At 38.0% G+C, this 17,080-nt stretch overlaps 1 protein-coding gene across 1 annotated transcript in view; it reads right to left on the bottom strand.

Annotated features, from left to right (window-relative positions):
* TMPRSS9 (transmembrane serine protease 9) overlaps positions 1–17,080 on the bottom strand; it is a 528,210-nt gene that overhangs the window by 55,070 nt on the left and 456,060 nt on the right. Inside the window, exon 14 of the mRNA XM_044090621.1 lies at positions 11,338–11,603. Within this exon, the coding sequence (XP_043946556.1) occupies positions 11,338–11,603 (266 nt within the window). The remainder of the gene's footprint in view (positions 1–11,337; positions 11,604–17,080) is intronic.

Here is a 17,080-nt window from a genome sequence, read left to right as displayed (position 1 = left end):
TTAGGTGGGCTATATAAAATGTTTTTCTAACCACTTTGGCCACGTGGTTGTCAAATGAGAGATTGCTATCAACTTGGGTCCCCAGGTCCCTAATTACTTCTTCTGTACTTAATGGATTACCACCTATGTGGTAATTTGTGGGCACTTTGTTTTGCCAAAAGGGATGACTATACACTTTTTGGCATTTAGCTTGAGGCCATGGCTCTGGCACCAGTTGTCTATTTCTATGAGGCCCTTTTGGAGGATGCTTGTGTCGGCTGGAGTGTCGATTATGGCGCCCAGTTTGCAGTCATCTGCGAACTTGGACAGCCACAGTCCTTCCATGTTGGCCTGTACCTCCGAGAAATATATACCAAACAAGAGAGGTCCCAGGACTGAGCCTTGTGGGATGCCACTTGTAACTGGTTTGGAGTCTGACATGGCTCCAGCAATTCTAACCATGTGGGTTCTGTCCTTGAGCCAGTATGCAACCCATCTAGTGACACAGGGGTTTATATTTAAGCTGGTGAACTTATCTATAATGCCTGAGTGGGGTATTGTATCGAAGACTTTTGCGAGGTCCAGGTAGGCTGTGTGGACCACCTTCCCCTCATCAATGGCCTTGGTGACTGTTTCAAAGAAATCGACCAGGTTTAAGAGGCAGGATCTGCCCTGGGTAGGATCCAGTGTCTGTAGGTCCCCAATATCTTTATTTATGAGGTCCATGATGATCCTTTCCATAGCTTTGCAGACCAAGCTAGTCAGGCTTATGGGGTGATAGTTTCCAGGATCCGTTGAGGCATCACCTTTGTGGAGAGGGACCACTGTTGCTGTACGCCACTCTTTGGGTACATATCCTGTAGTAAGGCTGAGATTGAACAGTAGTTTTATGTTTGTCCATTTACCCCCACTACCTTGATTCCTTTACCAGTTTTTTTACAATATATTCCTGACCCTCTTGCCTATTGTCAGTATCCCTAATTGCAGTCATCCCTATCAGCAGAATCTCCTTTATCCATTTTCATGTTGGCTTACTTTTTAGAGGACTTTCTGATAGTTTATGAATGTAATATTCTGTATGATTACTGTTGTTCTCCTTAAAGGTCTGCATTTAAAATCTCAGTCTCTTCCTGTTACTTAAGCTTCCCCCTGTTTTGTCATTATCTCTTTCCACTTTGAATTATAGTTTTCTGCTTGCGTTATATATAGGAGCCTTAACTGTGTTGCTCTGAAATACCCCTTCAACTTGGGTAACCCCAATCTGCCCCGTTCTATTGGAAGAATAAGCTTATCCCACTTGACTTTTGCCATCTTCCGCTGACAGATAAAATCCTTTGGCTCTTTATTAATCAATATCTCCAACTTCTCCTCTGGCTGACCAGTATATAAGACTAAGTGGACTAAAAACATTTTTTAACTACTTGTGTTTTTATTAAAAATATCCATATAACAGGGCTTCCATTTTCTCAGTTGTATTATCTTTTGTTTAGTATCTTCCCACACATTCTTAGCTGTCACACAAGCATCATTTTTAATCCATACTCCTAAATACAACATTTTATCATGCACTCATATATATAGATACTGCTGAACCAATTTGTATGTGGATAAATGATTTACCACTATTGCGTTTGTTTTTGCTTCATTAATTTTGAAAATTGAAAAGGTTTGAAACTGTCTCAGTATGTTCCACAGCACTGTGATGTCCCTTTTTGGTTTTGTCAGGTACAAAATAATGTCATCTGCAAATACAGCCAGCTTTTCTTGAGTACCATATTAATTATAACCTTGTATTTCAGAGTCCCTTCTTTTCTTTGTCAGTGGTTCTAAATATAATGCAAATAAAGGGGAGAGAGGCCATCCCTGTCTGTTCCTCTGCTCAAACAGAGATTATCAGAAATCCCTCCACCCACTTTAAATTTCACCTCTGGTCCCTCATATATCCTCCTAGCCAACCTTATAATTTTATCAGGGAATGCAAACGCTTCCATTGCCCTGCTCATAATGTCCCAGCTTACTCTGCCAAATGCTTTTTCTGCATCAAGACCCACAAGCAACAGTGATATTTTCTTGCATTCTGCTTCCCTCTGGATCATCACTGTTCTGTTTATATTGTCATATGTTTGTCTCCTCTCCACAAAACCACATTGATCCATATCTATCATTTTTGGCATCACTTTTGCCATTATTTTAGCCATCATAGGCATAAATGCTTTATAGTCATGATTTAGTATTGAAATGGGTATGTAAGAAGCTGGATCTGATGGATTTCTACCCTCTTTAGGTATTACAGCCATCACCACTTTCTTCCAGGATGTTGGTATTTCTCCTCCTCTTAAAATACTGTTGAAACCTTTCAGATCTTCATCAGTTTTTTCCTTCCTAGACTTCAAACTTCCACAGGAGTACCATCTAATTCTGGAGACTTCTTGTAGACTGGTTATATGTCACAATTTTTATCTCATCTCCTCCTATCCTAACTGTTAGTAATTGAGCCTCCTCTCCCTCTAACTGTGGCATATTTAATTTTTCCATAAACATTTCCATTTGTACCTTTTCTTAATTTCCATATTCTCCTGCTTTATACAGACTTTCATAGATTTTTTGAAATATTTCTAATACTTCTACAGGATCCCTAGTTATCTTCCTTGTAATAGGATCCCTAAGCTTGGTGTTGACCCCCTTCCACTTTCTGTTGCCTGAGTCGTTCTGCTAAAAGTTTTTGTGCTCTAGAGTTATTATTAAAAACAGTTACTTAACAGCAGTAATTCTAAACTCATGCATATTATTGATGTAATCCCTTATTTTCTGTTTAGCACTGTGTGGTTGCTCTTCTTCTTGTTCTGTGAGAGTTCCCCTATTTTGCAATACTTTAATATTTCTCAGTCCCTCTAAATAATTATTGTTACTTCTTAACCATGTCTCCATTTTATTTCCCTGCTATTTTTAAATTCCATTTTAATTTTATCCCACTCCCTAGCTATATTTTCAGAAGAAGTTTCTATCTTCTCTAATAGCTCCTGAATAATTTTCACTACCCATTCCGTGAATTCCTGTCTTTTCAGCAGATAGGTGGGAAAGTGCCAGTGTATCATTTTATTTCATTCCCCTGTGTTTTTATTTTGGTTATCATTGGCACATCATCTGAAATAGTTATTGGGTGTGTATCAAGACCTTCAATTAAATGTACATGTTCCTGTGAAATTTAAATTCTATCCAACCTAGCCAAGTTTTTTTTATCTTGGAGAATAATATGCAAATTCACTGCAAATTCCTAGTACTGAATTCACATCTTCCATGCTACATATTTTCATAAATTTCTTTAAAGTTCTACCCTTCTTTGTATTATTTCCCTTTCTGGGCCCCCCAAACACATCTTCACTGTTGCAAATCAAATTCCAGTCCTCACCTATAAGTAATATTCCTTGCTGAAAACTGATTATTTCTCCCTGAATTAGTTTTCAGTGGTATAGCAGTTTTCAGTGGAATATAAATACATGACAGTGTAATCCTCCTCCCTTGCCAGTACTACAAATCTATCAGCATTATCTTTTTTCCCCTCTTCTTGCAATTAATATAAGCACTCTTGTCTTCCTTTGCCCCAGGTATACTGCTGAATGACCATTCTGAAAGCCTTTCTTTACCAAATTCACATGTTCAGTTCTTTCCAGCTGTGTTTCCTGTAGCACAGCTATTTGCACTCTACATTTTTTAATATAGTTCACTATTCTTTTTGTTGGCTTTATCTGTGAGACCATTTACATGTAAAGACATTATTGAAAGAATCATATCCTTGAGGGATTATTATTCCCACCTTTTATGTATAACAGTTTTTTTGTTAAGTGTCTGGTTCCAGCTTTTGTGTTACATGCATGCACTGTTTGGTAGGTTAATCTTTTATACAACTGCTTCTTGTCATCTCCATTTGAGCCTATGTCACATCTTGCAGAACTTTTTGTTTTATTGAAAACCCTCAAATAAAAATATATACACACACACACAACCCCACAACAATAACACACAAAACTATGTAAATATTCAAATATTGAAGTTTTACCCCTTAACAGGAATGTAAACTGATAGCCATGCACACACACACACACACACACACACACACACACACACACACACACACACACACACACACACACACAGACTTGAGCTAAACAGAAAGAAAGCTTATTCATGCTAAGACACATGGTAGGGTCTGTGATTCTAAGTGCTATATGGTTTTGCCTTATCTTTATAGCTCTCTCAACTGGGACTTGAATGCTTTCAGAAAACATTTTCTCCAAGACATATCTCTTTATCAGATTGTCTGCTAGTGAAATGAGAACCAGATACAGGACTGTGTACTAGAAATAAAGGCCTTATAATATTCAATATTGTTTTTCATTTACTTTCTTTCTGTCAAAACGCGTTACTATATAAAGCTAAAGGCCTCAACACAGTCATTCCCTTGTACAAGAATGATAAAAAGCATGCTAACCTTTCCTTTGTCATGCTCTTTAACCAGACCCCCCTTTTTATGTTTTACATTGCAGTGTCTACATGTCTTAAAACTAAACAAGGAGAAAGAGAGAAGGGAGAAAGAAATAAAAAAACAAACAGAAGCATCTATTTACATTAGTATCCCATTACATTTAAAAATAACTGAAAAAAAATTTATAACATGCAGAGAAAATCATGCACCACTTAAGTAATGCTAAGAAAAAAAATTTGTTTTACTTACAGTTAACTCTCTCCTCTTCCCCTCTCCTGAGTATTTTTCTAAACATTAATGACATGAAGTACGGCATATACTTTAGATTCTACTACAAGTTTAAAAAAGTCCAAACAAGTCTAATACTTCCAGATTTTGTTGTTTTGTCCTGTTTCACAAATATAAGTATTTCTTTGTAATCCCACATTTGTCATTTTTCAGTTTACAGTCTTCAACCGTTAATGACATGAAGTAGGGCATATGCTTTAGAGTCCCTTACAAGTTTATCAAAGTCCAGGAAAGTCCAATATTTCCAGATTCTTTTGTTCCATTCCTGTTCATCTCCATCTCCCAAACTCTGTCTCTGCTTCATCTCTAGTGCACTTTCAATTCTTCTAGTCAACTTCTGTGCTTTTTTCCCTCTCTCAGTCATTTTCTGTTGAAACACTGGGAAAATGTTTCACTGGCACAGTCTCTCTGTAGTCTTTATTACCAGAACAAGAAGCAGAATCTCCTTCTGTTTCATAGCTCAGTTTTTGTTGGACAAACTTATGTATTTTCTTCCTTATCATGTATTTTATCAAAAAATGTTTTTGTTCCTCCATGGAACAATATTTCGAGGATAGCTGGATATAGCAGTTTGAATTTCACACCTGCTTCTTGACATTCCCTATATAATGGAATGCATTTATTCCTCTTCTGCATGGCATGAATTCCCTACAGACACTCTGCTGTCTCCCACTTTTAGAACTTTGCATTATGCCACAGTTTTGTCAGAATCAATTCCTTCTGTTAGTAAGATTGCATTTTTACTGTTAAAGGTCTAGGTTGTTTCTCATAGCCAGGCTTGGAGCATACATCTGATGCGCCCTTTCAATTATCAATTCCTGTTGTGGAATACCAGTCCAGTTGTTTGTTTGTACTTTCATAAAATTAATACAGTCTGTTCCTTCCAGCTTCTCTGGTATAGCAAAAAATCTCAGGTTTTCCCTATGTGCTCTGTCCTCTAATTCTATTATGTTTTGAAATATCTCTTCTTGTGCAGTCTTATATTCAGTCAACCTTTTCTTCATTTCAACCTCTGAGTTTTGGAGTTCTGTCATCTTATCTGAATATCTGTTCAAAGCTTCTTCTATTTTTTCCAGCTTTTTATTGTTTGTGTTGCTATACCCCATCAGTGTTTCACTTACTTTAACCAGGTCTGTGTCTGCATTATAGTTTTCCTCCAGTACTCTGCTTCTTTCTAAACAATTGTAGTACTTTTCCCAGTCTGTGTTTTTTTCCTCAACTTTTGTAGCTGATTTTCCTCCAGGGTGTTTATATTTCTTTTTTCCTGGCATCTAGGCAGTGTGCTTACTAGTCAGTTACTGAAATTTACCCAGAAATCTAGGTCCACTGGCTTTCTCTAATAAGTTTCTGTTGTCAAATTGGGAGAGCCAGAATTAAGCTGTTACTCAATGTGCAGCCATCTTGGAAGTCTGTGCTATTTTATTTTTTATTTTTATTTATTTATTTTACATTTGTTGACCAGGAAAGTCTGACTGGAATGAGGTTCATTTACAGTGGAGGCCTGGGGAGAAATTCTCCACATTAAACAATATATGCAGTGGTAATTATACAAGCAAAAATTTATATCATACAAGCAATAATATATATTTACTGTGGTTTGTTCCAAGCAAGATTAATTTGCACACGGTTAGGTCTTGGATGGCAGTATTTGAGGAGTTTAGTACTGTAGCACAAAGACAGTAAGCAGAGAAGAGAGGAATGTAAGAAGGATTGGAAGAGAGAAGGAAAGTGTTTATGTGATGTAAGGACAGACCTAGGAATCCAAGAGGTGTGACTTAATTGATTTTGTGAACTGTGAAATAGATGGTGCTGAAGAGCTATTTTGGGTGAGGTTATTCCACTTTCAAGCTATGGTATGAGAGAAAAGAGCTTTCCCTGTAGTGTTGTTGGCGTTGGATATACAGAGAAGGGCTTTGCTGGATGAGCGGAGAGGACGATTTGCCAAATATTGGGTTAGTAGTTGGTTTAGGGCTGGAGTCTTGTGCGGATTCTTTAGGATGTTGAGGGTGAGAACTAGTTAGTGGTAACTAAGTAACTGAGGAAGTTTTAGCCACTATAGTTCCTTTAGGGCAAGGCAATGATGGTTTCTAAAAGTTGGCAAATTTTGCAATCTTATTGTAACATGACTCAAGTTTCTCTATGTCTATTTTCCTGATGTGGGTTAGGATTGGTGCCGCATACATCAGGGTAGAAAAAAGGTGGGGTTGGGCTAGGGTGAGTCGTGCCTGGTCTGATAGGAAGTTTTTGTGTTTGTATAAAGTTCCCAATTTTTTTATGTACTTTTTTGATGGTTTGAGAAATGTGGACATCAAAGTGGAGATTTTTATCTATTTCAACACGAAGAAGCTTAGTATGGGGAGAGGGAGAAATTGCAGTGCCATTTCTGGAGGTGATAGTGAAGAAAAGAGGAGTGGTTCTGGATTTGTTGGGGGTAAATAGGAGTAATTTGGTCTTGTTGGGGTTTAGAATAAGTTGGATATTTGTGATCCATTTTTCAATGGAGCTGAAGGATTCCTGGGTAAGTTTTGTAGAGTGGTTAGGGATGGGGCTGAGCAGATTAGGGTGGAATCATCTGTGTACTGTATAAGTGATGCATGCTGGGTGGAGGTGTGTAGTTTGTTGGTGAAAATGGTGAATAGTAGAGGCCCCAATATTGAACCTCATGAAACACCTATGGTAGTTGGTAGTAGAGGTGATAGTACACCTTGCCATAGGACTGATTGTTTCCTTTCAGAGAGATAGTTTTTGAGCCAGGCAGTAGTGGAGGGGGCAAAGGACATGAGGATAGAGTGTCTAAAGGTAGGTTATGTGAGACCATGCCAAATGCCTTAGAGAGATCTAAGAATATAGCTGATACAAAATTGTTGTTTCTAAGTTGGTTAACCTGATTAGTAAAAGAGAAGTATTTAGATCTTGATCCTTGCTGTCATCTGTAAAGTCCTGTATTCAGATGCCTAATCATCATAATGGGCATCCAAATGACCATTGAATTACAAGCCCAGACTTGCTTCTACAATGCTTGTACCATGTCAAGCACAATGCTGATAATGTCCACAAGAACCAGAGGATCAGCCTGGCTACTTAGCATAAGCTGCACCGATGACTGTGGAAAGGAGCTTTTTCAGTAGAGAGCAGCACAAAGGTCCTTTCTGTTGTTCCAAACATATATCAGCACATCATCACAAAGAGTAAGCCAGGTGTACACCTGAAACTCCAGTCTTCAGTTGGCCTTCCCAGTCCTACAGATGATAACTTGTCCTCAACAAGTGAAAGTTTCAGATAATTGATCTTTAACTTCACTCAAGGATCTCAGGGGGGAGACACAGTGTTAGTTCCCACCCTGGAATTCCTTCCAGGGTTGGTTTTATGCTGTTGTCTCCTTAGATTATTGGTTGCAGCCTCTTAATAATCTGATTTCAGAGTTTGGTCTCCTGAGTCATAGAGTCACTGTTTTGATTACTTGTGACAGCCGATCCCTCCTGGGTCTAGACTGAAGGCCATCATGGACCACAATTCCTGTTTGGGTAAGTTCCATATGGCCATTCAGGTACTGGACATAAAGCTAATGTGTACTGTATGGTGGAACTAGAGTTCTAGGCACAGGAGTACAGCATTAGGGATTTGTATCTGATGACATCACTAGGCCTAAGCAAGTTCCTCCCCAACATTCTTCATTGGATAGCAGATACTCTAATTCTGGTTTCTGATTTGCTGACACCTGATGCCATTCTGTTATATACATGCTCTTGCAGGAGCACACATATGGTGGTAGTGGGTATTGTGCTACTCCATTACTCACAGGATCTTCTGAAGATTCAAAGTGTCTTGAGGCAACTGACTCTGAGACAGACAAGACTGATTGTCTGAAAAGGCTGAACTAACTAGCTGAGTTTAAAGAAGCCTTACAGCGCAAACACTGCTGAGGTACACACACCTAGTTTACTGTCTTCTGCCTTTTACTGTTTACTACTTCTTAAAATACCTAGTCATTGCTAACAAGTCAAGTTAGTTCAAAATGTCATAAATCAAATAGAAAATATGCTGCAATAAAAGTCTCCTTAAATATAAATTCCTCAGTTCCAAACAAGGGAACTAACAGCAGACTGGAACAGTTTAGACTGGCAACTGGTCCCTATCCCTGTATTTGTGAAAGAAATTTGAGGGGCCTGTGAACAGGGATGAATCATAGCAGTTTTTGGATGTAATCCCATATGTATTGTGATCTTTCTAGTGCAGCAAAAGTCATTTGCCTAGTTGGGACTTTGTCATTCAGCCATTCATCTCATCTGACCAGTTTCCAGACTCACTTGGTTAGGAAAGTGTTAGACGAGTCAGAAGACGTCCTCAAGTCTGATCTCAAGTGAGACCCTGTCCAAGACTTTAATGTCTGTGTGCCATGTGTGAAACATCCACACTCAGATCTGAATAATAGTAAATTCAGTCATTCGTTCATTCTATGATTAACAGTTTATACTACTGTAGACAACCAGGGCAGCTGGAGCCTTTCTTGTCACATGGGGAAATAGGCATAGAGTACTTATCTATCTATCTGTCTATCTATCTATCTGTCTATCTATTTGAACTTATTAAGTGGGGAAGAGCATTGATCCACATGGACCATTTCCTGATCAGATAAAAAAATAGGATACAGAAATAGTGTGAGAAACATAGTAAATGGCTAGTAACATTTAACTACAAAAAATCCACACGAACTCGAACCCAACTAATTCAAACAGCTCAACGTGCACGAGTACAACAGAATCCACTGGTTAGGTGAAATAATTAGTGCTATAGTTATAAAATACTTTATTTTAAAAAACAATAAAATTTCAAGGTTTAGCGCTTTCATCTAATATAACTTAGACTTCATCAGAACACTGTCCTTGCAAATCCATTCATTTTTATACATCATTCAAACTAATTGATACACCAATCACATAACAGCTCATCTAACAAGTGAAAAATAAGCGTCTGCAAATTCCATTTCAAAATAATAGTGAATGTAGTACAAAAAACAACTAGTGCTAGTTTATATTAGATGAAAGCGCTAAACCTTGAAATTTTATTGTTTTTTTAAAATAAAGTATTTTATAACTATAGCACTAATTATTTCACCTAACCAGTGGATTCTGTTGTACTCGTGCACATTGAGCTGTTTGAACATTTAACTACACCAATAAAAGAAAGTGAGTTTAGACTAACTTAATAAAACTCTATAGCTAATATAACAGAGATCAACAATGTCCATCTTGGAGTTCAGATTACAGCTTATGTAGTGGGATCAGGAGAAGACATGGAAAAATACCTGATTACCTTTCATTACATTCATTTTGCTGAAAAGTGGTACAGTAATACTTGAGTGAGCTTGGCATTTACTGGCTACTGAATGTAAATGGTCAGTGATACAGAGGTCAGGTATCAGAATGTAATACTGTTGTGGTGATTCTGGTGACAGCAGTTGATGTTAAGTTACTTGGGTATGTTGATTGTCTGAATGAATCTGCCTTCTTCCTTTGTATGGTCTGTCAAAGGGTGATTCACTGGAGCCTATTCTTGAAAGATTTAAAAAGCAAAGGTTTAAAGGCAACTCACTGAAATGATAGCTTATCATGAATTTTAATGACAATAGACTTAGTTATATTAATTAAGGGTGCAGAACACAGGATCCCCTGTATGGGGATCAGTGTAAGTGCCACAACAGGAAGCACACTTGAGTTTGATGCAGAAGGGTGTGGGTTCTATTCCCACACCAGACAGATTGATTGCTGACACTGCAGTGCAGCATAAGTCAGGTGCTGCATTCTTGAGTGTGCCATTCTTCAGTTGAGATGTTGAACCAAGGTCCCATCTTCTTCAGTTGGAGGTAACTGAGTTGAATGTAAAAGATCCCATGACACCAGTTGGTGGTAGCTGAGGTGGATGTGAAAGATCCCATGAACTCTATCAAAAAGAGTAGAGGTTCCCCAATACCTGGCCAAATTTACCCTTGTAGTATAAATGCCACTTCGGGTCTCGTCTGAAAAGAGGCTACAAGTCTAATGGGACTAACCCGGTCAGGAAAGAATGAATGAACGAGTAAATAAATAAATAAATATCATGCCTAACTGTGTAACTTAGCAGGAGTGTAGGGGGAGGAGAATTTTACATTTCAAGGATGAAGCCACACTACTAAAAACGAAGAAAAGTAACAATGCTATTGTGTTGTTCTTGTGACTGGACCTGCTACTGCATTTTTCAAGAGTTACTACAGTTTCAGAATTTCATTTACTTAAATTCATTTGTCAAGTTGTGGGTTGTTGGTGACTTTCATCTTAAAAAATGATGTCATGTAAAGAGTGTACCCTGATAATATTTAAACTCTATTCAATCCTTGTTAAGAAGCGGAAAAAAATGGCACAACTTATTTTGTTGTTTCACTTTACATTTTATGTTACATCACTGTTTTATACATACAATCACCATTACGTCATCACTAGCATCATTAATGACTAAACTTCAGCATCTCACAGGCAAGTCCATGAGTTAACATAACATTAAAAGGGCAAACTGTGCAGTTAGTAAGTATCAGACACATAGCTGCATATTACCTCCTTCTTTGGTGGACCCCCACCCTGTGATGATGCACTTTGTTCCAGCAGGAAAGGAATGAGTCGGGGCAGGAAGGCAGATGGGCTGAATCGTGCTGGAGAATGTTATTGGCACGTACAGCTCGATAAGAGCCACGTCATAGTCTAAGCTGAAGCTGTTGTAGAAGGGATGGGTGATGATGCGGCGTACTGTCATCTTGGTGCCGTTAGTTTCAGCCAGGTGCAGAGTACCCAGGTAGGCAACCCAATTCCTTGGAAATCTGTAACTAAGCAATATAACACTAATGACTGTGCTGCAGCTAGGAACAAAACATAAACATTACAATTGTGTTTTTAAATACATGTTTCATGTCTCCCAGCCTAGCATCAGTTCTCTTACAGCAAAGATTTCAGAACCATCAATAGAATTCTTTAAAATAACATCCAGAGGGGTGCCCCAAAAAATCTGTCTCCCAGATGATGGTTACTTAGGGGTGAGATGGTCTGCTCCAGTGGTCATCACTGCAAATGATAAGTAGCCTGGAAGTAGTGGATGGACATGTACTATGGGACATCCATTGGGTGCACATACTCTGCCTTTCTAGGGCAGTGGTGTGACAATCCTTTAGGAAGAACTTGAAGGCATACATACATTTTTTGCACAAAATTGAGGGAAATGCAGCCTGACTGGATTTTGAAACAGAAGTTGTTAGTGATAATGATCAGTGTAACCTGTATATGACAGCCCATGAAGTTGTTAGTGATAATGATCAGTGTAACCTGTATATGACAGCCCATGAAGTTATTAGTGATAATGATCAGTGTAACCTGTATATGACAGCCCATGAAGTTGTTAGTGATAATGATCGGTGTAACCTGTATATGACAGCCCATGAAGTTGTTAGTGATAATGATCTGTGTAACCTGTATATGACAGCCCATGAAGTTGTTAGTGATAATGATCAGTGTAACCTGTATATGACAGCCCATGAAGTTGTTAGTGATAATGATCTGTGTAACCTGTATATGACAGCCCATGAAGTTGTTAGTGATAATGATCAGTGTAACCTGTATATGACAGTCCATGAAGTTGTTAGTGATAATGATCAGTGTAACCTGTATATGACAGCCCATGAAGTTGTTAGTGATAATGATCAGTGTAACCTGTATATGACAGTCCATGAAGTTGTTAGTGATAATGATCAGTGTAACCTGTATATGACAGCCCATGAAGTTGTTAGTGATAATGATCAGTGTAACCTGTATATGACAGCCCATGAAGTTGTTAGTGATAATGATCAGTGTGACCTGTATATGACAGCCCATGAAGTTGTTAGTGATAATGATCAGTGTGACCTGTATATGACAGCCCATGAAGTTGTTAGTGATAATGATCAGTGTGACCTGTATATGACAGCCCATGAAGTTGTTAGTGATAATGATCAGTGTAACCTGTATATGACAGCCCATGAAGTTGTTAGTGATAATGATCAGTGTAACCTGTATATGACAGCTCATGAAGTTGTTAGTGATAATGATCTTTGTAACCTGTATATGACAGCCCATGAAGTTGTTAGTGATAATGATCAGTGTAACCTGTATATGACAGCCCATGAAGTTGTTAGTGATAATGATCTGTGTAACCTGTATATGACAGCCCATGAAGTTGTTAGTGATAATGATCAGTGTAACCTGTATATGACAGCCCATGAAGTTGTTAGTGATAATGATCAGTGTAACATGTATATGACAGCCCATGAAGTTGTTAGTGATAATGATCTGTGTAACCTGTATATGACAGCCCATGAAGTTGTTAGTGATAATGATCAGTGTAACCTGTATATGACAGCCCATGAAGTTGTTAGTGATAATGATCAGTGTAACCTGTATATGACAGCCCATGAAGTTGTTAGTGATAATGATCAGTGTAACCTGTATATGACAGCCCATGAAGTTATTAGTGATAATGATCAGTGTAACCTGTATATGACAGCCCATGAAGTTGTTAGTGATAATGATCTGTGTAACCTGTATATGACAGCCCATGAAGTTGTTAGTGATAATGATCGGTGTAACCTGTATATGACAGCCCATGAAGTTGTTAGTGATAATGATCTGTGTAACCTGTATATGACAGCCCATGAAGTTGTTAGTGATAATGATCTGTGTAACCTGTATATGACAGCCCATGAAGTTGTTAGTGGAAATGATCAGTGTAACCTGTATATGACAGCCCATGAAGTTGTTAGTGATAATGATCTGTGTAACCTGTATATGACAGCCCATGAAGTTGTTAGTGATAATGATCAGTGTAACCTGTATATGACAGCCCATGAAGTTGTTAGTGATAATGATCAGTGTAACCTGTATATGACAGCCGATGAAGTTGTTAGTGATAATGATCAGTCTAACCTGTATATGACAGCCCATGAAGTTGTTAGTGATAATGATCTGTGTAACCTGTATATGACAGCCCATGAAGTTGTTAGTGATAATGATCTGTGTAACCTGTATATGACAGCCCATGAAGTTGTTAGTGATAATGATCTGTGTAACCTGTATATGACAGCCCATGAAGTTGTTAGTGATAATGATCAGTGTAACCTGTATATGACAGCCCATGAAGTTGTTAGTGATAATGATCTGTGTAACCTGTATATGACAGCCCTTGAAGTTGTTAGTGATAATGATCTGTGTAACCTGTATATGACAGCCCATGAAGTTGTTAGTGATAATGATCTGTGTAACCTGTATATGACAGCCCATGAAGTTGTTAGTGATAATGATCTGTGTAACCTGTATATGACAGCCCATGAAGTTGTTAGTGATAATGATCTGTGTAACCTGTATATGACAGCCCATGAAGTTGTTAGTGATAATGATAGTGTAACCTGTATATGACAGCCCATGAAGTTGTTAGTGATAATGATCAGTGTAACCTGTATATGACAGCCCATGAAGTTGTTAGTGATAATGATCAGTGTAACCTGTATATGACAGCCCATGAAGTTGTTAGTGATAATGATAGTGTAACCTGTATATGACAGCCCATGAAGTTGTTAGTGATAATGATCAGTGTAACCTGTATATGACAGCCCATGAAGTTGTTAGTGATAATGATCTGTGTAACCTGTATATGACAGCCCATGAAGTTGTTAGTGATAATGATCAGTGTAACCTGTATATGACAGCCCATGAAGTTGTTAGTGATAATGATCAGTGTAACCTGTATATGACAGCCCATGAAGTTGTTAGTGATAATGATCAGTGTAACCTGTATATGACAGCCCATGAAGTTGTTAGTGATAATGATCTGTGTAACCTGTATATGACAGCCCATGAAGTTGTTAGTGATAATGATCTGTGTAACCTGTATATGACAGCCCATGAAGTTGTTAGTGATAATGATCTGTGTAACCTGTATATGACAGCCCATGAAGTTGTTAGTGATAATGATCAGTGTAACCTGTATATGACAGCCCATGAAGTTGTTAGTGATAATGATCAGTGTAACCTGTATATGACAGCCCATGAAGTTGTTAGTGATAATGATCAGTGTAACCTGTATATGACAGCCCATGAAGTTGTTAGTGATAATGATCAGTGTAACCTGTATATGACAGCCCATGAAGTTGTTAGTGATAATGATCAGTGTAACCTGTATATGACAGCCCATGAAGTTGTTAGTGATAATGATCAGTGTAACCTGTATATGACAGCCCATGAAGTTGTTAGTGATAATGATCAGTGTAACCTGTATATGACAGCCCATGAAGTTGTTAGTGATAATGATCAGTGTAACCTGTATATGACAGCCCATGAAGTTGTTAGTGATAATGATCAGTGTAACCTGTATATGACAGCCCATGAAGTTGTTAGTGATAATGATCAGTGTAACCTGTATATGACAGCCCATGAAGTTGTTAGTGATAATGATCAGTGTAACCTGTATATGACAGCCCATGAAGTTGTTAGTGATAATGATCAGTGTAACCTGTATATGACAGCCCATGAAGTTGTTAGTGATAATGATCAGTGTAACCTGTATATGACAGCCCATGAAGTTGTTAGTGATAATGATCAGTGTAACCTGTATATGACAGCCCATGAAGTTGTTAGTGATAATGATAGTGTAACCTGTATATGACAGCCCATGAAGTTGTTAGTGATAATGATCAGTGTAACCTGTATATGACAGCCCATGAAGTTGTTAGTGATAATGATCTGTGTAACCTGTATATGACAGCCCATGAAGTTGTTAGTGATAATGATCAGTGTAACCTGTATATGACAGCCCATGAAGTTGTTAGTGATAATGATCTGTGTAACCTGTATATGACAGCCCATGAAGTTGTTAGTGATAATGATCTGTGTAACCTGTATATGACAGCCCATGAAGTTGTTAGTGATAATGATCAGTGTAACCTGTATATGACAGCCCATGAAGTTGTTAGTGATAATGATCAGTGTAACCTGTATATGACAGCCCATGAAGTTGTTAGTGATAATGATCTGTGTAACCTGTATATGACAGCCCATGAAGTTGTTAGTGATAATGATCAGTGTAACCTGTATATGACAGCCCATGAAGTTGTTAGTGATAATGATCTGTGTAACCTGTATATGACAGCCCATGAAGTTGTTAGTGATAATGATCTGTGTAACCTGTATATGACAGCCCATGAAGTTGTTAGTGATAATGATCTGTGTAACCTGTATATGACAGCCCATGAAGTTGTTAGTGATAATGATCAGTGTAACCTGTATATGACAGCCCATGAAGTTGTTAGTGATAATGATCAGTGTAACCTGTATATGACAGCCCATGAAGTTGTTAGTGATAATGATCTGTGTAACCTGTATATGACAGCCCATGAAGTTGTTAGTGATAATGATCAGTGTAACCTGTATATGACAGCCCATGAAGTTGTTAGTGATAATGATCTGTGTAACCTGTATATGACAGCCCATGAAGTTGTTAGTGATAATGATCAGTGTAACCTGTATATGACAGCCCATGAAGTTGTTAGTGATAATGATCTGTGTAACCTGTATATGACAGCCCATGAAGTTGTTAGTGATAATGATCAGTGTAACCTGTATATGACAGCCCATGAAGTTGTTAGTGATAATGATCAGTGTAACCTGTATATGACAGCCCATGAAGTTGTTAGTGATAATGATCAGTGTAACCTGTATATGACAGCCCATGAAGTTGTTAGTGATAATGATCTGTGTAACCTGTATATGACAGCCCATGAAGTTGTTAGTGATAATGATCAGTGTAACCTGTATATGACAGCCCATGAAGTTGTTAGTGATAATGATCAGTGTAACCTGTATATGACAGCCCATGAAGTTGTTAGTGATAATGATCTGTGTAACCTGTATATGACAGCCCATGAAGTTGTTAGTGATAATGATCAGTGTAACCTGTATATGACAGCCCATGAAGTTGTTAGTGATAATGATCTGTGTAACCTGTATATGACAGCCCATGAAGTTGTTAGTGATAATGATCAGTGTAACCTGTATATGACAGCCCATGAAGTTGTTAGTGATAATGATCAGTGTAACCTGTATATGACAGCCCATGAAGTTGTTAGTGATAATGATCAGTGTAACCTGTATATGACAGCCCATGAAGTTGTTAGTGATAATGATCTGTGTAACCTGTATATGACAGCCCATGAAGTTGTTAGTGATAATGATCAGTGTAACCTGTATATGACAGCCCATGAAGTTGTTAGTGATAATGATCTGT

The sequence above is a fragment of the Protopterus annectens genome, chromosome 13.part0 (genome assembly GCF_019279795.1).
Source record: "Protopterus annectens isolate FY-2018-M chromosome 13.part0, PAN1.0, whole genome shotgun sequence".
In the NCBI taxonomy this organism is placed as follows: domain Eukaryota; kingdom Metazoa; phylum Chordata; order Ceratodontiformes; family Protopteridae; genus Protopterus; species Protopterus annectens.
The sequence above is the reverse complement of the archived record's forward strand: the minus strand, read 5'-3'. Positions and strand labels throughout refer to the sequence as shown.